The 22,049-nt window shown below is 42.8% G+C and overlaps 1 protein-coding gene across 5 annotated transcripts in view; it reads left to right on the top strand.

Annotated features, from left to right (window-relative positions):
* AOAH (acyloxyacyl hydrolase) overlaps window positions 1-19,151 on the top strand; it is an 83,057-nt gene extending 63,906 nt beyond the window's left edge. For 3 of the 5 annotated variants that reach the window (XM_085573349.1, XM_085573350.1, XM_085573348.1), the window contains 7 exons: window positions 4,609-4,781; window positions 7,082-7,140; window positions 7,221-7,280; window positions 8,824-8,920; window positions 12,676-12,752; window positions 18,159-18,208; window positions 18,808-19,151. In XM_085573349.1, coding sequence (XP_085429475.1) covers window positions 4,609-4,781; window positions 7,082-7,140; window positions 7,221-7,280; window positions 8,824-8,920; window positions 12,676-12,752; window positions 18,159-18,208; window positions 18,808-18,964 — 673 coding nt within the window. In that variant the 3' untranslated portion in view covers window positions 18,965-19,151. The remainder of the gene's footprint in view (window positions 1-4,608; window positions 4,782-7,081; window positions 7,141-7,220; window positions 7,281-8,823; window positions 8,921-12,675; window positions 12,753-18,158; window positions 18,209-18,807) is intronic. The other 2 variants (XM_021553287.4, XM_085573351.1) reach the window with 2 other exon arrangements.
* Window positions 19,152-22,049: the final 2,898 nt, after the last annotated feature.

Genomic DNA, 22,049 nt, shown 5'->3' with positions numbered 1-22,049 from the left:
AGGGGGGTGGGGGGAGGAAGTGTTTAAAAGCATGTATATCAATCTTACCTATTGTGCCACCTCCTCTCAGGAGGGAGAGCATGACTGGTTCATCATTTCTGAGGAATGGCAACATAATCCCCTATCGAGGTCCGTTTTCACCCTGCCTCTGCTGCTTACACTCTTTGCTGTGTTCTCCTGATGAGGTGTTTTGTCTTTCTGGCTTTATTCACACACCAAAAGCTCTGCAGAAAAATGAACTGAAGCTTTCAAAACTAATAGTTCTGGTACTACCCATCAGCAATGCTCACAGGGACACCAAGAGGTCATTAGCTGGATTCTTCCCTTCCTCCTGGTACTGGGAAGGCAGAAAACACCTTGCAACCAGGCCAGTGCACAGCACATCCATACTGCAGTTTTGGTTTTGCAGGAGGTCTTGAGTGCTGTTGCTAGTGCAACATTATTTTCACCATGGTCAATCTTCAGCTTGTGTGTGGAAGAAATTGATCTTACTTAGAGACTTTCAAAACACTCACTTTAATAAATGCTGCTTAGTTTTGAAAATTCTCACCTGCAGATTGTATAATGAAGTGGGAGCTGTATGCAGATGTAGCCATGAAAATGGCTGAGGTTTGGTGTCCTAAAACTGCTTAACAGGCTGTTCATGGATTGAAACTTTGTTTGCAAGGTGTTGTCCTCCAGATGAGGATGTCCAAAGCCAGGAAGGTTGTTCCTTAGCACTGCAGAAACTGGGAGCCCTCAGCTGTGGCAGAAGTAGGGTCACAGGGGCACCTTTTGGGTCCTTTCCTGGCATGACCCTCACCCTAGCCACATGCAGGCAGCACACAGAAATCACCTCCCATGACACCTTCACCCTCTGCTGCTCATGCTCTCTCTGCACCCCTGCCCAAAACTGCTACATCTGCCCTCAGCACCCTGCTCCTGTTAGGGGAAAGATGCACAAATCCTCAAAAAGCAATGGTAACATGTTCTGACTGAGAGGGCAAAGCAGTCACAGGATTCCTGGTACTTGCTGACAAGACTGTCCTGGGGATCTGTTTACTGGGAAGCCTATGGAGATATCATTCCATCCATTAACAGAATGACAAAGGCCCCACTTCCCCCTCCACAAAAAGTAAAAAGTCCACCTTTGCTGAAGTCCATGGCTCCTGCCATGGAGACTTTCAAGGTATCTTCTCACAGGCTTATGCACGTATTTCAATTCTGCTGTGTCACTGTCTTTGCTAAAAGCACCTCTTTTTCCTTTTTTTTTTTTTTATTCCTCATTCTGCAGGCTATTCTTTTTGCTTACCTGGTCTCTAACACTGCTTTCTACTCATCTGAAGTAAAAAGACATTTTCCAGAAATTTAAAGCATTTTGACCTTGCCTCACCTATTTGTATATTCCAAAACCTTCCAGAGCAGTTTTTAATGCTTGCTTGAAACTCTGATGTCTTTTTATCCCAGCATTCACTATCTGGCAGAGACACTTTTGTCTGCTCAAATTCTCTCTGCTGTTTTCTGTCTGTTTTCTTCCACAACATTCACAGCATCAAAAGAGGTATTTGGCTGTAGTGATCCCTGTGACTCCTACAACGAAAGATGCCACAGCTTCTGTAGCACTGTGCTGTTTTCATTGAGGGGGATGGACAGCAGAGAGAGATTTTTTCAGTGTCCAGTTACTGTGTAGTTGCCCTGGCTCTGATGTACCTACAGAGGTTACAGAGGTTGCAGAGCATCCGATGGGCTTGACTTCAAACCTAGGGCTTGGCAAATAAAAACCTCTTCAAGGGCAGCTCTAAACTGCAGTACTACAGCCTTCCTGGCCTTATCCTGTATTTTGGCTTCAAAAGAGGGCAGTGTGCTGAACATACTGGAGACACAGCTCTTCCCAAAGCACTGTTAAAAGGCAGGTATTTCATCCTATGTGAAGAGCAGGGCAATGAGTAATGTGGATGTTTGTAGAGGGAAAGGATAATGAAATTGGCAGCCTGTATTACACATTCCCCGTAGTCTCCACACTGTGGTGTCCAAACAGGGGGGGTTAGAAAAATAAAGACAGATGGCAATGGTATCTCTCAGCCCACTGAGGTGTAAATATGGGATACAGAGACCTAGAAGGAAAAAAAAAAAAAAAATCAGACATGAAAATAATGAGCACCAGAAGTCTCAAATGCTGTACAGTTAATGCAAATATTAGTTGCACTTCAGGTATGACACCATTCCTCCAGCCTCTCCTTCACACATCTGCACTTATGGCATCTGCAACAAACAGCAAGGTGGCAGCAGCAAAGCAGGGTGAGCAGCAGCCCACCGTGAAAGGACCTTGTACAAAGTGACACCAGTGCCAGCAGGAACATAGTGCCCCTTTATTGTACAGCTATCCGCACCGAGGAGCTGCTGCACCCCTTCTGCCCTAAAAATAGTGTGTGAGCAGGCAGCACCTCCAGCCCTCATCCCCTGGGCATACCAGCCTGTGCAGGAAGCCCAAGGGAATGAGGTGAGGGTATCACAACAGGCCATGGTGCTCACCCAGGCACCTTGGAGTCCTTATGGCAGAGCCAAAATTGAACATGCCTACAAGGTTCCTTTCTTCTCATTTGGATTTAATTTCATAGCCTGGCACAGAAAAGAAATGTGAAGACATATTTGCATGACTTCAACACTGTATGACAAGAGAAAGTGGAATTATGAATGTCATATTAATTTTGGCTTGTGCTGACATGTTTACTTCTGGTAGAGGCCTTACATCAGACCAGTATTTTGAAATCAAGTGCTGCAACACCTGTAGGCGAAATGAAGTAATTTCAGAGCAAATCCACAGTCTTATCTCAAAAGTAGCTTGATTTGGTGGCTGTCACAGGGATAAACCTGAATCCTAATGCTGTTTTGCAGTTCTCCCTGCTAGAAAGTCTCAAACACTTCAGCAGCACATACTGCATTAAGATAAATTTCTGGGCCCAGGAAATGCACCCAATTATTATTTTGCTGTAAAAAGCAGCTTACTGAAGAACCCCAAATTTTTCTAAGGGAACATGGTTCTCCCACACAGGATTCAGCATCCACTCCCCTCCTCTGAATCTAAATATTTTGAATACCTCAAGACAAAACAACAGTGATTTGGAAAGCTCCTGCTTCTGTGGTGTTCACTGGCAAGAAATCTGACCCAATTCAACTTGCTCAGCACTGCAAGCATCACATTTACCATTCTCTTACCCCGGGAGGCCAAGAAAGAGATGAAAGGACTATCCTAAGGAAAGGATGGAGCCTTCTGGCTGCTTAGGTGATTGCTTTTCTACGAGCAAAGAGCACAAGTAAGAGGACAAAATGTGGCAACCACTAAAACAATGAGGGCAGTCATTAGTGCAACCTTCTTCCTTGGAAGGACATTCCCTGTCTTTTTCCTTGACCTTTCTTTCTGAACACTTTGTTCAGCTGAGCCACACCACCAAGATGGAATGAAAACTGTCACAAGACCCTGCGTCCCAAGGTGTATGGATCCTCTCTTGATGGGATGGGACAACATTCTGAGGGCTGTGTTCCCCCTTGCTGTCAGCCCGTTATGGACACGAGCACCATGAGAGCACAGCAGTAGCTCTTGGGTGGGAGAGTGCGTGAATGCTTTTTCTGTAATAAAGTGGTTGCTATAATAACATAACTAGAGCAGTGTTCTCCAGGCAGCCTAGGGTAGTTTTGCTTGTTTGTTTTTCTTATATAAATTGAAATGTATTTCAACTTTAGGATTTAATTTCCCCTCACACTCCTGCAGCATTTACAGCTAAATACAAGAGGGGAAGGATAAGCCTGAGCTGGGGAATCTGGATTGAAGAGGTTCATGCCTGACAATGAGTCACAAAATGTGGGCATTCAGTCCATGTGGAACACTGGCACAGCTCCTGTACCCCAATGGACTATTTTAATCTTAGGTATCACCTCTCTTCAGGCTCACACATTTGTCCAGACCCCTCTCCTGCCCTCCTGGAGAGCTGTAGTAAGAGGTGTAAGACATGCGAGAGAAGAAGCTACCTTAGATATTCCTACCTTGCATAATCAAAGGGAGTGTTGAAGGTAAGGTAACAGGAGCCCATGAGGAAAGAAGTCCTACATTCACCCTGCTGTGATGAGGGATTGGTTTTGCACTACTTCTTTGCCTGCCTTCTCTCTTCTTCTACTTCTTCCTCACTTAATGAACAATAACTGCTTTGGTTTGGTTTTTTACCTTGACCCCCAAGTTTTCTTGCTGTTACTCTCTCTTCTTCCCCCATCTCACTGGGGAGGACATGGAGGAAGGAAAGCAGGTGAGCAGCTGTGTGAGACCTTAGCTGTCCACTGGGGTTAACCCAGAACAGGAGTCCACTCTATAAAAAAGGGATTAATTTGTCTGTTTTTAGCAGAGAGATGGGGTACACTGAGGGAGGGAGGTTTTTATATCATGTCTGATTTTGGTCATGACAGTGAGAGACATCACAGCACTTTTCTCATGTTTTATTCAGCTGACTTAATGTGGAAGAGCAGCAAACAGAGAAAATGACACTCTTTCAGGTGCCCTTTTGGGGACACAGTATTCCTGACACAATGTCCTCTTGGCATATTCCTGACACAATGTCCTATTGACATCTTGTTCTTTAGGGAACGTGACACGCTGGCCCACATGACCACACCCAAAGAAATGCTCTCCAATGTGGTGCAAGCTCTGCAATACCTGGACTCCCATCTTCCAAATGGCAGCCATGTGATTTTAACAGGCTTGGTAGATGGTCGCTTCCTCTGGGATAACCTGCATGACAGATACCATCCTCTAGGTAAATTTGAGGTGTTGTGGGGCTCCTGGTTATCTGCCTGTTCATGTTGGCTTCTCTCCTTAAAAAATCTATGAATCTATTGATGACTTCAAGCAAACCTGACTGAGTGGAGGAGATCTGAAAAATATGAGGCAGATATTGGCTGTTCTGCAGAAGCAGAAATGACAGGTCTTACCACTTCCAGTGCAGGACAGGTTAGACCCCTATTCTGCCTGGTTCCCTCACAACCATACTCACCCAGCTCCAAACCAGGCTCAACACATGTTGTGGTGGTATAAACAAGCTGTTCTACCTCAGTCTTAGCCCAAAATTGTGGCCAGACTGCCTGCACTTCATCCTGAATTTTCTTATAGGTGGAGATAGGCATTTGGTTTACACTAACTGATGTGTGGACCAAGGAAGAAGATTAAGTCAGAGGGTTGCAAAAGACTTTTTTTATATTAGAGAAATAAATTTTCTGCCAGTGCTGGGTGCCCGGCACCTCCTGCACTAGCTATATGTGATGATTGAAACCTCATACTGTGTGCAGGCATGTTTTGGGACATTCCCTCAGAGCATAAAGTGCTTTGGGGCATTTTTTTTTTCAGAGAATTGGAAGCTGCCTTTAGGATCTTGTCATCTCAGGGTGTGAATGGCACAGTACCTCAGACCATTAACAGACCACTCACTCCTTGGCTTTCTAGACCAAAAGCATGTACTTACTTTTATAGGAGTAAAAGAATCTTTTTTGCATCTGACAAGCAGGAAGTTGTTGTCATAATAGTTCTCACCAGCAAAGAGAGAGAGAAGCTAAATCACATAATTAAAATGGTAGATTTCAACTTCAGATGATTTTGGCAACCACTGGGTAACACAGCTTGCAGCTGTGTTGTGGTTTCCCCAAGATGCCCTAGTAATTACCAATGGGCTCACATCTTTCCCATTTCTATTCCTATATTTTTCTCTCATAACCACTATACTAGTACCAATTAAAAAAATTTAGGAAAAAAAAGAGAAAAATCTTACTCCTTTCAAGGCAGGGGAAACCTGTCATAATTAATTTTTTGTCACATAAACACATTTCTTCCCTTGAGTGCATGTTTATCACAGCAACAGTTCCTCTGACTAGGTATCTAATTATCACAGACAACACATAGCCAAATCAGGAGTGATTAACTACAGGATCAGTTGGAAAATTTTCAGAGGGGCTGATTTGCCTTGGAGGGACCCAATTAATCCTAAGCAACACGTTTTGCAGCGAGGGATCCCTTCTGGCACATCCTCCAACAGACTGTGAGCAGTTTTCCCCATTTGGCTGCCAGTCAACCATGACCAGACATCAGTCTGTCTTTCTGCCAAATCCCTGGTCCCCACAACAGCCCATCCCAAGGTCTGATGCTTCAAGCTACAGGATTCTGAAACATCCAAATAGCCAGAAGTGTTCCTAGATCTTTAAACTCCCCACCTTTTTCTTCCCGAGCAGCTGTGTGAAAGGCAGGAAACACATCTGTATCAGAGAACCACTGCAAGGCAACCTGAGAAGCCCATTTCACTTGGGAGAGACTATACTTTGCAGCTCCTAAAAACAACAATGAGAAAATCCTACTTCAGTACTGCAAAAGTATCAAAGCCTGATGGGATGATCACTGTACTACAAACAATAAAACAACTAATACAAAAAAATGTGGTCGTTTAATTCCCATCTTAGTTGTAGTTACCAAAGAAGCAAAAAGATTGAGAAAATGGATAATTTTCTCAACAAGCCAGGCTATTGCATAGCACAGTGAATTTTACAGAATGTTAGCTGGGTGCTTGACTTGGTACTCGAATTTCCTCCCCCACACAAGCATAACCACTTCCCTCTATGACAGCAAAGTTGTTTCTCCCTTTTAAGGCCAACCTCTGCGAAGTAAATGCGAAACTCAGCTTTGCAAACCCTGCATTTCTTTGGTGGGTGAGAGACAGGTTAATGGGAAAATATCAGTCATGCACTTTGGAGGTTGGCATAGGCTGTGATGACTAACCCCACACGTGAGACAAATCACCTATGAAAGGCAGGAGAGGGATGCAGGAAAAGCAGGTATGGGGCTCTGCACACTGTGAGGACATGGGCACCTTAGCAGGAAGGATCCTTGATCCTGCCACCTCTGTTGCACCCCAGCTCTGGTGGTGGGAGAGTGCCCTGGGGGTTGGGGGTGTGGTGAGGCTCTTGGGGTGCCTCTTCCCACCCAGGGGTGTAAGGCACAGGAATGCACAGACGTGCAGAACGAAGTCACATTTGGCTGTTGGGCACACGATATTTTTCTCTCTGTGCTTTGCAGGACAACTGAACAAGGATGTCACGTACAGTCAACTCTACTCTTTCCTCGACTGCCTCCAGGTAAGGTCTGCTGATGTACCTTAGGAGCCCCCCTTTCATCCTGGTCTGCTGCTAAAGCCCCTCTCCTCATGCCTGCCCAGGTGAGCCCCTGCAGTGGCTGGCTGACCCCCAATGAGACCCTCAGGAATCTGACCTCAGAGGTAAGTCTCAGTGGGGCTGCAGTGGGATCACCCCAGTGCTCAGACACTGCCCCGTGTCTGTGGAGAGAAGCCCAATTGCCTCAGAGGCAAAATGTCCGAACAATTTTTTTTTCTTCCAAAGGCAAGGAGAAGTTGTGGAAACATCCACAATTATTCTTTCCAATGCCCCTCAGGCTCTGGGAGGCAGCATGCTCAAGTTAAGGGATTTGTAAAAGTATTGCTGTTACAACCTCTCAGCTACCCAAATTTATGCTCAAGGGATGTGATCTACCTGAGACAGAACTGTTCAGGTTCATGTTCTTTAAGAAGAAAATGTGCCTGATAAGAAAGGAAAGGCTTTTGAATCAAGGGAGCTGTTGGTATGACAAGCCAGCTGCATAGATTTTTCTGGCTGTGCTATCAGGTCCTGAGAACAAGAGCCTTACCCTGTTTTCATTTAGGATTTGTGCTAATCGTCTTCAGACACATTTCTGTGGTCTTAATCACCAGATGGTGTGACCAGGGAGCATCCAGGCTCAGTGCAACAATGGGAATGGACAGAACAGAGATGTCTTAAAATTCACCCTAAATATCTGGCTGCAGAAGTGAATGTCACATAAAAACAGACACTTATTTTCTTATAGTACAAGCTGATTTTTAATCCCAGCAGTTTCCTGCAGCCATGTAAAGGGAGACAGTAACAAAATATTATCAAAGGTGTTGTCTCTGTTTATGGTTGTATTAATGTTTACATTCACTAAACAACAAAATATGAGCTTAATTCCACCAAAGCTTAGATATGTATTTCATTTTATGCCCTGTTCCTCCTGAGCTCAGAAGAGGCTAGTAAGCACATTCCTAAACGTTTGCAGGATTGCACCTTATATATTCATACCAACGATACAGAACATAGAGTACATGTAACTTCTGTCCATGAACAATGCATATGTCTGCAGGGTATGAATTAATCATTCTGAGCCCCTGTCTGAAACTAATTGTCTGTGTTATTATCCAAACTGCACAATTTAAATATTTAGGAGATCCTGATCTCTGTTATGGCTGCAGAAATTACACTGGATGTATTAGACGCTCAGTGATGGTAATTTACTCTTCTGAAAGTAAGGGTGGAATTTGGTCTGCATAGATAAGTATTATCACCCCCAATTTAGTAGTGGCAAGGATAATAGGAAAAGAGATTTCTCTTGCAGAAAAGTTATGCATTTCTTTAAGAAACAGCTCCAAAAGCAAAAAACTTAGAATATTTATATAAGCATAGGGGCACTACTTAAAGAAGTCTCCAGTGAAATAATCATATGCTGTAATAAACTTACGAAATAGCTGAGGCCTCAGTGCAGTCTGTGAGGATGAACTGGGTAGTCCAAAGGCTGGTGGTGCTCATGCAAATCCATGTTCTGAAGAAGAGCCTCATTTCACCTCTGGTCCCCCAGAAGAAAGGGCAACATTAGCTTTCAAAATCCTGCCTGTACATCAGTGACAAAAGCTGAATCCATGCAAAGCAACACGAATAGAAATGAACAGTCATTAAATAGTTTGATTTTTGCAGAGAGCGTTACAACTTTCCAATGTCCTGAAAGAAATAGCAAGATCTGAGAAATTTGCCAACTTTGATATTTTCTACATGGATTTCCCACTGAGACAAAGTAAGTTGTTTTTTACCCTGTCTTTCTCACAAAGCATTTACCCAAGTTCTGGCCTGCTGATATGCTCCTCATATTTTGGCTCTGTACCAGAAGGACAGTACAGCCAGTCAGCCTAGGTGACCATGCTGTCAGGGCTGTGGCCAAGGAGGTATCCTTAGTGCCAGCTTCACCTGGCTTCCATGGCTGGGGTAACCAGGCACCTTTCCTGAAACAAGATCCCACCACTACCTTGGCAAGCACAGCGTTCCCGCTGGTCCCAGCTTCTGGCACCCACCACCAGTGATGCACAGCACCCTGGCCACTTTCTCTTGGGTAGCAAAGTGACAAGGACAAGAGATGTGCCTCTGCTAAGAAGGCCTCCTGCTTGTCCACTGCAGCTTCTCAGGCTGATGAAGAAAAAAAAAAAAGAAATCTCAAACCATATTGGTCCATAAGGTTTGGTTTTATTTTTGAACATTGCTTTTGTAGCGGGTTATGTAGGCTGAAGATGCATACTTGTAGTGGTCAAAGTGGTCTTCATGAGATGTAGTTCACTTCATCACTGACTGGGCTTCAAGCTACCTCCTCTGGGCTGAGCAGGGACTTGGGAAGGAGATCTTTCATCAGCCATTTTCCTGCCTCAATAACACAGCCACCCTCTCACTCTTCCCAAAAGTAGAAGCACCTCTCCCAGGAATAACTGGCAATTTTCCTATGTTTTTTTAAACACCTGCATACTACTGTAACTTTTGATTTGAAGAGCTTACAAAACTTGTCCTTCTGTGATCTTTAGTGACGTTAGGTAAACACATTACATAAATCACTTTCTTCTGAAACTGACACTTAAAAATAAACCAAAGCACCCGGGAAACTTTTGTCATTATTCATGAGCATGAGTAGACAGTGTCCCTGTGGGGCTGGGGCCAACACCTGTCCCTGAATCCCTCTCAGCTCTGCTTGCCTTGCAAGATACACAAGGGTCCAGCTTGAGGCAACACCTAACATCAGCTCAGATTAATCACAAGGAGGAACACACTCCTTTTTAAAAATAAGGATCAGCTTGAGATGAAGGCTTGAGTTGGGCGACATATTACAAGTAATCAGACAGTAAGGGAAAGTAGGAAAACAGCTTTCTATTTCAATATCCAGCCTGAATCTCCCGTGTTACAACTTATCTCTCCTTCTCCCAATGTGCACTGCTGTAAAGAGGCTGGCCCCATCCTCATTGTCTTCCCACAGGCTCTTCCCTGGGATGGACCATCCCTGTTCCTCAGCCTCTGTTCACCAGGCAGGAGCTCCAGCACTTGCCACCTTGGGGCCTCTCCCAGATAGCCTGAATGTTTACATTCAAAGAGTAGTATATAATAATTAGGAAAATAACTTGATCTGAATTTTCTTGTTTTTATATTCACGTAGAGAGGTAGATCCATGCAGTCCTTATTGAAAAATCTTGTCTGGGGACCATATTTTAAATCCCAGCATGCAAACATCTAAATCCAAAGCCACAAAGGGACAGAAGGCCCTTGTCAATATTTTAGTGTACTTCTCTAATGCTTCTCCCCATTAGTGCTTGGCTGTCCTTGAAAGCATGAAGCTGCCACAGCACCTAAGATTATTTTTTTTTAAAAATTTGCTTTGGCGGCCAAATCCTAGCAAAATTCACAAACTTACTTTATCCAACATGACCCAATTCAGGAAGCTGGTTCTGGGTCTCATGAAGACCATATGGAGGACAAGGAGGTAAAAAAGTGAGGATGGGAGAGGCAGTCTTTCTGTCCAAGTTTCTGTCAGAGAGGTGGGCTCCACTGTCAAGTTCATTCTCTTAGCACAGAGTTTCAAGGGTGTCCAAGTCTCCTGGTGGCTTTTGCCTCAGCTACTTAATATTTAACAAGTCATTAGGATTTGGAATGAACTACCTGCTGGGTAGGCAAATTACTTTAATAAGTTCAATTACTAACTTTAGTTAATTTATTTACTTTCACAAAAGGAAACACCTTAATATAATTTGCTGCTCTTGATTACATCATGTTAAATAAATAAAGTAAACAAAATCACACATGCATATACAAACATCAGCTTTGAAAGACACTTTGCAAAATTTCCTGCAGCCCTGGAGCCAAGGATTCGAGCTTGCCATCAGGAAAGCTGTCAGATTGCGAGTGTGCTCAAAAGCCAGCTAAGGCTGCTGACCTACTTTTCTGGTCCCTTTCTGAAGGAAGCAGCAAATCCTCTCCTAAACTCTCCAGACATCAAATATTTAGCAGTGGCTACACACTGAGTACATAGATTTCAGGCTGGCCTGGGCAAATATATGTACATAGCAGCTCCCAGTTTTCTCTGAGTAAAATTTGAGTATATTAGCATTTATTCTAGATTTAGGTGGGCACTCAAGCTCACACGTTGACCTTGACTAGTGGTTCCTTTATGAGGCAGTTCAATAAAGAAGGGGATAGGCTTGTTATGCCTTTTCCTTGGTGTTGATGGGAGCAAGCTCTAGTCTAGTCCAGCCAAGGCAACAGGCATTTCTAAGACAGGCTCTGGACATACTCAGCTGGTGGGTATTTGCTCGACTGCTCTAGGATTTTTGGAGATCAGATATAATAGTATAAACTGACCTATCTTGATACATATCTTACTTCCTCCTATGCTGTTTCTGGCACTGGAACAGTAGTCTCTCTACAAATGAACTACAAATGTACTAAAACACGGTACACAGCCTTTTACTCAATGTACAATATCATGTATAAGGGGTTAGGTAAGTTCACTGTGCATCTGTATGTGCAGTGCATAGTGGAATCTAAAATAAGTATGTGTTATGCCCAACACACTGCAAATTTGAAACAGCTACAAGCCCCATGTCTTGAAATAGGTTACATTGGGCACTGCCTCAAGCATCACAAGTGGGTTTCTACAGTCAAAGCAGGAATATCACCTTTCTGTGAATTAGAGTTAGCGTGGGACCCAGAAATCACTTTTTGACATAATAGCCAAGGTCCAAAAACCAGCAGTGAGCCCAGATCAAACTGTGGCACTTGAATGGAGAATATTTTCCCCTTGACAGGATGCTTGCATAATGCTATTAAGAATTCCTAATCTGTCATTATGAAAGGAATTATTGAATTTACAGTCTGTTAATGCCATATCCACTAGTCCCATGTTTGATCACTCGGCAGCCCTTTTAAAGAGAGAAAGCTTTTTACTTCTCTAATGGCTCCAGGGCTTACAGCACAGCATCATTTGCATTGAATGTCACGCTTATGTAATTCAAAAGGTTATTTTGTTGGAGTTGAAAAAGACCACTTGAAAGATAAGTAACAAAATGACAGTCTGTTCATGCAGACTTCAGCCCATGTGAATATTCTGTTACCATCTCTTTCTCTAAAAAGTGCTGTTTCTTTATCTGTTTTTTTCTTTTGCACTGCTGAAGATGCAACTAACATGGGAAATGCAAAATATTAAATCAGTATTAAATAATTTACAGCTTTACTTGCTACAGCATCCATCTTAGTTGGGAGGGAAAGTGAATTGTTTTACGATCATTTATGTTCAAAGCACTTCTTTGCATAAATATCGCAGAGGAAAAAAATAACAATAAAGGCTTAAATACTGCCCCAAGGAGAGGGGATGGTACACACTATAGGCTCTGACAACTCCATGTGAATTATCATAATCTTCACACAGAGCTGTCGTGTGCCTAAAAATACCAGCGATGCTTTGAGGAGGAGGGGGTTCCTCTCTGGGCGGGTGCTAAACCCCTCTGCTTGTGCCCTTTGCAGCGGCCGAGGAGTGGCGCAAGATGGGAGGTGAATCCTGGCAGCTGATCGAGCCAGTCGATGGCTTCCACCCCAGCCAGGTAAAAACCCGGCCCCAGGAGATGGGTGGGAGCAGGTGGGATGTGGGAGCATGTGGGATTCTGGTGCCTGTTGCTGTCCCAGGCATCCAGCTGGCATGTCACAGGGATGCAGATTTGGGGAACCTGTCTATTTTAAAGAAGAGGAAGTCACAGAATCATTTAGGTTAGAAAGATTCTACGATCATGGAGGGCAACCATTAACCTAACACTGCCAGGTCCACCACTAAACCGTGTCATCAAAGAAGCACATGTTAAATACCCCCACGGATAGTAGTGCACCCACTTCTTTTGGCAGCCTGTTCCAATGCTAGGCAACCTTTCCCTGAAATAATTTTCCCTAATATCTAACCTAATCCCTCTCCCATGCAGTTTCAGGCCATTTCCTTATGTCCTGTTAATTGTTTCATGGGAGAAGAAACTAACCCCCACCTCATCATATCTTTTTAGGATGTAGTGAGCACTAAGATCTCCCCCTCAGCCTCCTTTTCTCCAGGGTAAAAAACTTCCCCAGCTCTGTTGCTCTTCTCTGGACAAGCTCCAGCAGGTCAATGTCTTTCTTGTTGAGAGGGGCCCAAAACTGACCATTGGGTTTGAGGCACAGCCTCACAAGTGCTGAGTACAGGAGGACAATCACTGCCCTGGTCCTGCTGGCCACACTACTGCTGATACAAGCCAGGGTGCCTTCTTTGGCCAATCTAAATGACAGCTGCAGCTCCGCTATTTCTGATGGCTGCACTCCGCTCTGACTCCTGCTAGGTCGTCTGCCTCTTTCCCTCACTAACCAGTATCGTGGCCAAACAGGTCTTAATGCATAAAAACTGATCCTTGCCACTTAAGCTGGCCAGCTGCCTGCCCAAACACCCACGGGAGTTTTGCAGGATCAGAATAGTTAAGGCAGCACTGCAGAAACCAGACAGGGCCCCTCCAGCCCTGCAGCTTCTGAGGCTGAAGGTTTGCCTGTCACACTCTGGAACAAAGATTCTTTTTGAAGTTATAAATTTAAATTGCTTCTCAGCAGCTACACCTTATTACTTTTTCACTTGCTTGTTTGGCCTCCTAGGATAGGTGGAAGGAGAAGGTTTATAGCTTGTTTATTACAGAAATAAACAAAAGGGAAGGAGAAGCAGCTGCTCCACTCTAAGTCCTTGCTTGCGTTTGATGATCTAGCGTGAGGTTGCCTGGTTCCCACCATGCTCACTTCAATTTTTTTTTTTTTTTTTTTTTTTTGACAAAAACACATGGAGAGATCATGTTCTGCAGTCAGCTGCAAACAAAGCCAGTTGGTTTTCTATACACTACTTGAAGGTCTCAAACACAGGTGCAGAGCAAAGCAGCAGTCAGTCTCCGTCACAAGCAAACTCCACCACACTGCCCAGCCACTTTCTAGCTCCCCCTGCTCAGAATCATGGCATTTATGGGCCAGTTTTGCATTGTGGAATAATGCCCTGCATGTGTTGACTCCAACAACCCCATCTACAGATGACCCAATGTGATGCTGCTTTCCACACTGGGAAAGAGCAGTCAGTGGAACACTTCCATGGGAATGAGTTACAAGCATTGATGGATTCCAGCATTTCAGCAGCTTCTACATTGACTGTTCTGTCAATTAAGCTAGGGGAGACCTGCAGGAGGAAGTACAAAGGCAAAATAGATGCTTTAGGTGCTATCTTTTATACCCATGTTAATCACTCAGGGCCATACAATGCCTTGGTTAGCATTACCAAACTACAAAATCCTCCTGTTTGAAGAGAGACTCCTACATAGCAGAAATTGCTTCCTGTCTACTTTACAAGTACCAGGAGACAGCTGCATGAAAGTATGAACTCACAACCTGGGGATGTGGAGAAAGTGTGCCTTGATTTTTTGCTGCAGGCCTTTTGCAAGGAAGCAATTAGAGAAAACCTGGCAAATGAAATGAGAGTGAAAACAGTGATAAAACAACCCCCCTTCCCAACCTTGCCATCTGGGGAAATTGCAATATGAAGTCTGGAGTTCAATGGAAACTTTTGCATTATTTTCTTGTCTTTCCCTGGCCTAAGGCTGGCCAGAGGTTTCTTATAACCCCCAGCACCAGGCCACAGTAGCAGCCAGGCTTGTCATATCACAGCTTTTCATTCAGCCTCCTGCACAAATCCTGTATCCCACCAGCAGCTGCAAGGTAGCAGAGTTGAAGGCAGCAACTATTTAACAGGATCCTTCTTACGCCACAAGAAAATTACAAAAGGACATTGAAGGGCACCTGCAAACCTGCTTGCAGCCCCCAGAGTGCTGAGCTACAAGATGCAGTCAAGCACTGCCATATTTCACTCCCTCTGGACCTGGCATCCTGCAGTGGTTATGATCTCTCCCTCCTGCTGTTAGGATGACGTTAATGCTTTTATAGATACATTTTCCCTTACAGTCAAGGTGTCAGCTGTAGATATGCCTCACTTCAAGTGAGTTATTGTCCCCTAGGTTTTATTAATTAGCCTTATCCAAACATCCACCATTGTAAATCCATTTTTCTTTTCCTGTTAGAGAAGTCTGTTATCAACATACCACTATTTGGACTGAGACGTAGCATTCTGCCCCAAAAGAGTAACTCTCTTCATAAATAGAAGGGGAAGTGTGAGCAGAGACTGCTATTTTAGAGTATTCTTAAGGAAAATGGTACACAATTCACTCACTCCTCATACAAGTTTTATTAAAAGTTTTACTTTCTCCTGACACGACTGCCTCTGGCTAGGTATGGTTTTTGCAGCACACAGAGGTGCCTAGTGAGAGAGGATTGATTCCATGCAGCTTTCCAAGTGAACAGAGACTCTTGCTTCCATCCCTGCAGCTATTCCCCACACCTCACAGGCAGCTTGATAAATACAACAGATAAGATACCTAGCTAGCACATCTCTGCTGAATTTTCCCTCTGTAGCTCTCAAAACACCTGACAAATAATTCCCAATTTTTGGATTGAGAAGCACTCCAAAGGGAACACCTTAGCTCTTGCTTTCAATGCAAAGAAATTTTGACATTTGGGATGAAGGAACCACTGTCTGTGCCCCTTTCAACACAAGGCTGAGCTGGCAAGTGTGATCATTAGGTGATCCCTAATCACTGCACTACAGCAATGGGCAGAATATGGCAGCATGGCAGAAGCAGGTGTCAGAACATATATCCAGGAGTCCAGAGGTCCTCCAAACATTCTGGAGGGATATGGGAGGGAATTGAACCTTTCTAACTAAATCTTGCATACCTTGCAAGGAGAAGGAAAAGCAAATAAGAAAAAAGGCCGTACTTGCCCTGTCCCATCAAAGTTGGTGTGGTTTTTCATGCATGGGACAAGGGTTAGGTTAGCCTGGAAAAAATAGCCCCCCATGGTCCCCACTCCAGGCAATATTTTATATGAAAAAATCATGAAAGATGGGATAAACACCAAGTACTGATTTGTTGAGCTGGGCCTAGAACCACATTCTCTTCCTGTAAATTTCTTGTGGGGAAAAGGGTTTTTCTCCATGATTTTTTTTAAGTTGCAAAACAGGAGGGAGCAACCAAAACACTCATAATTGGCATAACTGCATTTCATTAAAGTTTCAAAGCTAAAATTTGCCTCCATAAAGTTTTTTTCTAAAACATGCAGCTCAGCATGGAGGTGGAGGAAATTCACACCATTTACTTTTAACCTAATAGCAAAGAGATTCACTCAGTCCTCCCAAGTTCCCTCTAGAGCTGTTTTTTGAGATACCATTCCCCAAAGTCCAGCTTGGTTGTCCTTGGGAAAAATCTGACTTTCTCTTCCCAGTGACTATAGAGGGAGGCCAGGGATTTCCTTCAGCATCTCCTCCTTACTACAAAATTTCACTGCAAATCCTTGTGAATGCCAGATGGCTTCAAGGATACCACTTCCCTCTAGAACAGTCGATTGCTTTGTTTCGGTGACAGGGCCATGCATTTCAACAGGATCCTGGATAAACATCTTTATTTCTTGCTTTTATGATGTTTCCAGGGAGAATGCAAAAGCCCTGAGAATCACAAACTGGAACCAGAGATGCTTGGAAGATTCTTAACATTTATGTACAGGCAAGAAAGCACAGCTTGAGTGTGATTAGTTTCTCCCTTTTTCTTCCTTAAGTCATAGCAAAGCATGTTCCAGCCAGAAATAAAGAGGAAAAGCTGAAGTGACACGTATCAGATCAGTTGGGTATTTACACTTGGCTGAGAATCATGCCTATTACCTGTTTGATGCAGAAGGGGAAAACAGTTAGCCAGAAGCTGCTGAAAAAACACAGCTGCCTCCCAGTTGCAGTCACCCAGGGCTCTGTGAGGAATGGGTAATACCTCCTTTTAAAAACTTGCTTAGGAGTTGTCATTTTCACAGCAACAAAAAAAATTGCAAAGCTTATAAAAATTATACCACATCTCAAAATACAGAAACTCTGAAATTTAAAAAAGACCTGCAAGAAAACAATTTCTGGAGTCACAAACCCTTCTCTATGCTAAACTACTCATCCAGCATTAATTATTGAAATCATTGGGGCATCAAGAAATTATGTGTGTGTAGAACCTAATTTAGGGCAGTGTAGGCACATATACCTTAAATTAGAGTCAGGATTAGTCTGAACACTGTAGAGCATACCTTCAGTGGTACCTTCGCAAAGGGTGTACCATGCAAAGACAGTTGAGTTTTTTAAACTACCCATCCACCCAACCAATTAACCAACCCCACCATTCCCACTAAAAAAAAAACACACATGGAAGGCTTAGGGAGGTTTGTGGAGGTTTGGAAACTACCATGCCAGCAGTGACTGGTGTCAGCCCCCTGGCTGCCATGGGGTGTCCTAGAAAAATATTTGGTCACAACAGAAACTGCAACCAGGAAAAAAAACCTCTAATGAACAAATCACCACTATCCCTCTTCCCTGACCCAATTCCTTCATTAGCTTAACAAGACTTTGAGTGACCAGAGTCTAAGAGCCTCAACCCCACAAATGTTTATACATGAGCCCTTAAATAAAAGAAAGATTTTTGTCTTCCATCCCATCATTAGAGCGTCTTTTAAAGCACAGGATTTAAACAGTAGCACATGAAAATTCGCCAAAGGCTTCAGTATCTTCCCAAACTCCAAAACAATAGTACTCAAATAGTTTGATTTCATAAACCCACCTTGACCCTTAAAAAAAAGGGCTTTGTTATTTAAACCTCATAATTGCATCAATATCAGTGTGTTGAAAAGTTTGGGTTGAAAATAAAGTTCCCATATAGGCCAAATATTACTGCAGGTCAGGAATATAATAAAAATGCCTTAAAAGGGTATAAAAACTTGGACAAGCAAGACTCGAGCTTTTCTCTCTGTCCCTTTCTGAAACCACTGATGTTTTTCACCCTGGAAATACAGTAGATAACATTTTTTTTTTTTTGGCACATAACTTCTAGGGCAAAAACCTCTGTGAAAGCTGGAGGGAGATGGATATTGAGGAGAAAAGGTATTCTATCATTTCTGAGGGTCTCATGGGGAAAAAAACTCTAAAGACAACCCAGTAGCAGGTGCAAACTTAGAGCATCAGACACAGGTAGTTATGAAACTAGAAATAATTGGGCCTCTTTTTCCTCAACACCTGTGGTTTCCTCCCAGGAGAGCACAGATAACATTTATTAGAAGTACCAAAAGCATTTGGGAGCATGAATTCCTTTGGACTTGCAAGAGTTTTATGCATTATACCCAGGCAGTGCTTTTGATATACTTTCAAAATGTTTCACTGGTGGAAAAAAAAAAAAATCAGACTTCAGCACTTTTAAATAACAGTTTATGGACTAGACACCATAGGCATCTAGAAATGGTTGGAGACAGACTATCATTATTAGACAAATGACAGGTCAAGTGATTGCAGATATATGGCACTCACCCTAGTTTTATTGTTCAGAAGGATTTATCCCTGCTCAAGAGGCTGGAATGGGTTATTTCCTTTCGTTAGAGGTTACAGTCCATCACATGATTATACTGGGCAGTCTGCCTTATGGTGTGGGTCTTCTAAAGGCTGGCATTATAGAGGCACAAGAAATTGATAGCATTTGTGGTTTGCAGATTGCTTCAGCCCTTGGAACAGGCATTACCTGGCAGAAGGCACTACATGAGTGGCCTCAAGTGCTTGGCAAGGAGAATCCATTCAACGATCAGATTGAAGCCATATTCAAAGACCAAGGTGGACACTGATTTCCCAACTGCTGGAACCCTCACGTGATTTATGGTGGTGCTTCCACGAGTCAAGATGATTGAAGACACACAAAAAAGCGGGGAGAGGAAGTTATCAGAGCCAGTAGCAGTGGACATAACACAAGAGCATTCTTTTCAGTTTGTATCTCACCTGCACAAGTAGGCTATGCTTTTTCTGTGGAACTACAAAAATAAAAATCAAAGGATAGCTGCCAGCCAGACCATTTATTATACCAGTTTGAAAATCCTTATTTCTTTTTTCCATATACAACAAACTTCTAACCCCTACCTAATGTCGTTTCCTTCTACACAACATTTCTAGGTTTTCTATTTGTAGTGTTTCAATAGTTAATCTGATCCCAAAAGGAGAGGGGGAGACCCCAAACTCATTATGTTGTTATAAATTATGTGTACGTAATTGCCTTGACTGTCAGTACATTATTTAGCTGCTATTTACTTATTAAAGTGTGCCAGGAATAACAAGGCACTACAATTTTGATGTGCCTGGCAGCATCAGCACAGACTGACTGAACACAGGTTCTCTTCCTCCATTAATAAAATATTAAGTTGACATTTCATGTATTTAAAAATCAGGTTCCTTTTTCAACCTGTAATGTATCTATGCTTTTTTTCCTTCCTAAGAAAAATAATATGCCCAGTCCTGTGTCTTTTACAGGCATGGCCAAGGGAATCACTAAAAATATTGGGCAGCCCTTACCTAAAAGGCAGACTTGAAGTTGGAGAATTACTGTGTTTTTTTCACCAGCTTATCCAATGCTCTTAGCAAAATAAAGATATTTAAAAATGAGAGACAGCTCTTCCCTACTTGCAACCTTACTGAGGATGGAGGGATCAGGGAGCATAAAACGGCATTAATTACAGGTGGAAAAGATCAGTAAATAGGAAGCATTAACATGACATGACTAAAACCCACCCCAACAGCCCAAATCTCAGCTCTTCTCCTTGTCCTGAGCAGAGCCCTTGCACAAGGTTGTCACATATGAAGCAGCTCTTGGGCTGTGGTCCAAACCCAAGGATGGGGCCTGGCTGTAGGACATGTACCCACTCAGCATTTTGAACAGGTAGGGGATATCTTGGCTAATACTATTTTGACTGAAGCATTTATTATTGCTTTCCTAGATCCTGATAATTTTTATAGGGTACAGTCAGTGCTGGGTCTTTTATTAAGGTATTAAGATAGAAATTAAGATAGAAATTCCTTTGGGATGACTGCTAACACTTAAGTAAATATTCAAGTTGCCTACTTCAGAAAATCAGAAGGGAATACATTCCTTAATTGAATGATACTTGTTAATAAGGCCCCAATTCATTAAAGGCATTTAAGATGTTACCAAAATATCCAGTCTCCCAAGGAATAGTTTCAACTCCAGAGACACACCTGAGGAAGACTGTTTAGCATTAGAAGGAAATCTCCTTGCTTCCTGTAGAAATTCTCTTCAAACAACATAACATTCCATGTACCCTGGTCAGGTAAAGCACCTTCTATTTTTGCATTACTTATTCAGGAGTCTTATCTTTCATTAAATATAACACAAGGACAGAAACAAGCACATCCACACGTTTTTTACTACAGCCCAAGTACAGCACAGGCAATAATTACAGAATATCAGATTTTCTCTACATCAACACACAGAAGTGTAGCAATTAAAAGGGGGAAGGGAGACATGTTTGGAAGACTAATTTTCAAGGCAATTTCTTTGCAAATTATTGTATTTCATTTGAGGTTGGGATTTAATAACACCAATTAGGAGTTTCACTAAGTAGTAAAACTGAAATTTCCCCAACTAAAATAAGCTACATTTCCCAGAGGAAGCATTTTTCTCTTACAGACTTTCTTACTTGTGAACTTACTGAATTTCTGAACAAAGGGAAAAAAAGATTTCTTATAAAATTAGAACACCATTTCAAAGACAACCTAAAAAATCCATAGCCAAATCCCAAAGCAAAGCCCTCGCAAAGGTCTGACCAGTACAACTGCTCCATGCTGGATACAGGGTCCTGAGGGACACCAAGGAATAGGCTCGACTCTGCCTGAAGGCACACTACCCAAAGCACACACCCTTGTGCCACAAGGTGAGCTCTGCACCTCCAAACCCAGCTGCATGCAGAAACCTGATATGTAACTAATGCATTACCTAACTTTATCAAAGGAAGATGAATTTTGGAACTATTAAGCCATCAGCTTTTACAACCACTATGTCTCAGTTATTTCAAATGCAAAAAACAGCTGAAGATCTGCACCCCCAAACATCAACCCCTTACCCATACCACTCTAAAAATACATGTCCTGTATTTAAAAACCACTGCTGAAAAAGCTAACTTATGCTAAAGCAGTGACAAACTATGAATTCTAGTCTATTCCATTAGGTTAACTGTCTCCTGGTGCTTAGATTGGTTGAAGGCGAAAAATGCATGGGTAAAAGATAAATGAGTTAACAAAGTTTCTCTTGGAAAGCTTATAATCCCATGCAATTCAAAGTTTATTAGCAGTATATAGTTCTAAAAGAAATGGCCTGTCAAGGTCTTTTTTGGAGAGTTAGAGCATGTGAATGAATACAGGAGGGATTATGCCACTGGCTGGGTCCAGCACACTGCACATGGGAAGGCTCTCTTGCTTGAAATCAGACAGCAGGAACTCATTTTGAGGTATAGAACATCTAAACCTACCTGAAGCTATTTGAATTCAGAATCTGGCTTCTTCACAAAGAATCTGCTCCAAACATATAAAAACTACGTAACTGTTGTTGCAAACTTTCACCACAAAGCCTTAAAAGAGTAGAGGAACATGGGAGGGGAGGAGGCAGCACCCAGCAGTGCCAGCCAGGAAAGCCATAAGTGCAGGCTTCCTGCTAAGCTTGCATCCCATGTTTCTGCTAGCTGCAGCAGCCCATGTGCTCACCAGTCATGTACCAAGTCATTACACAGGTCAGCTTTAACTTAACACCACCTGTTGCACTTATACCATTTCCTTTATGAGGAGAACAACTTGTTGGGCAATGAACAGAGATTGGTTTCCACAAGGGGTAATAGTACAATTAGCCTAAATAAAAATGTTCCCTTGAATGTCATCCAGTTCCGTTCTTAACACCTTT

Source organism: Lonchura striata, chromosome 2 (genome assembly GCF_050655825.1).
Source record: "Lonchura striata isolate lonStrDom1 chromosome 2, ASM5065582v1, whole genome shotgun sequence".
NCBI classification, from domain to species: domain Eukaryota; kingdom Metazoa; phylum Chordata; class Aves; order Passeriformes; family Estrildidae; genus Lonchura; species Lonchura striata.
The sequence above is the reverse complement of the archived record's forward strand: the minus strand, read 5'-3'. Positions and strand labels throughout refer to the sequence as shown.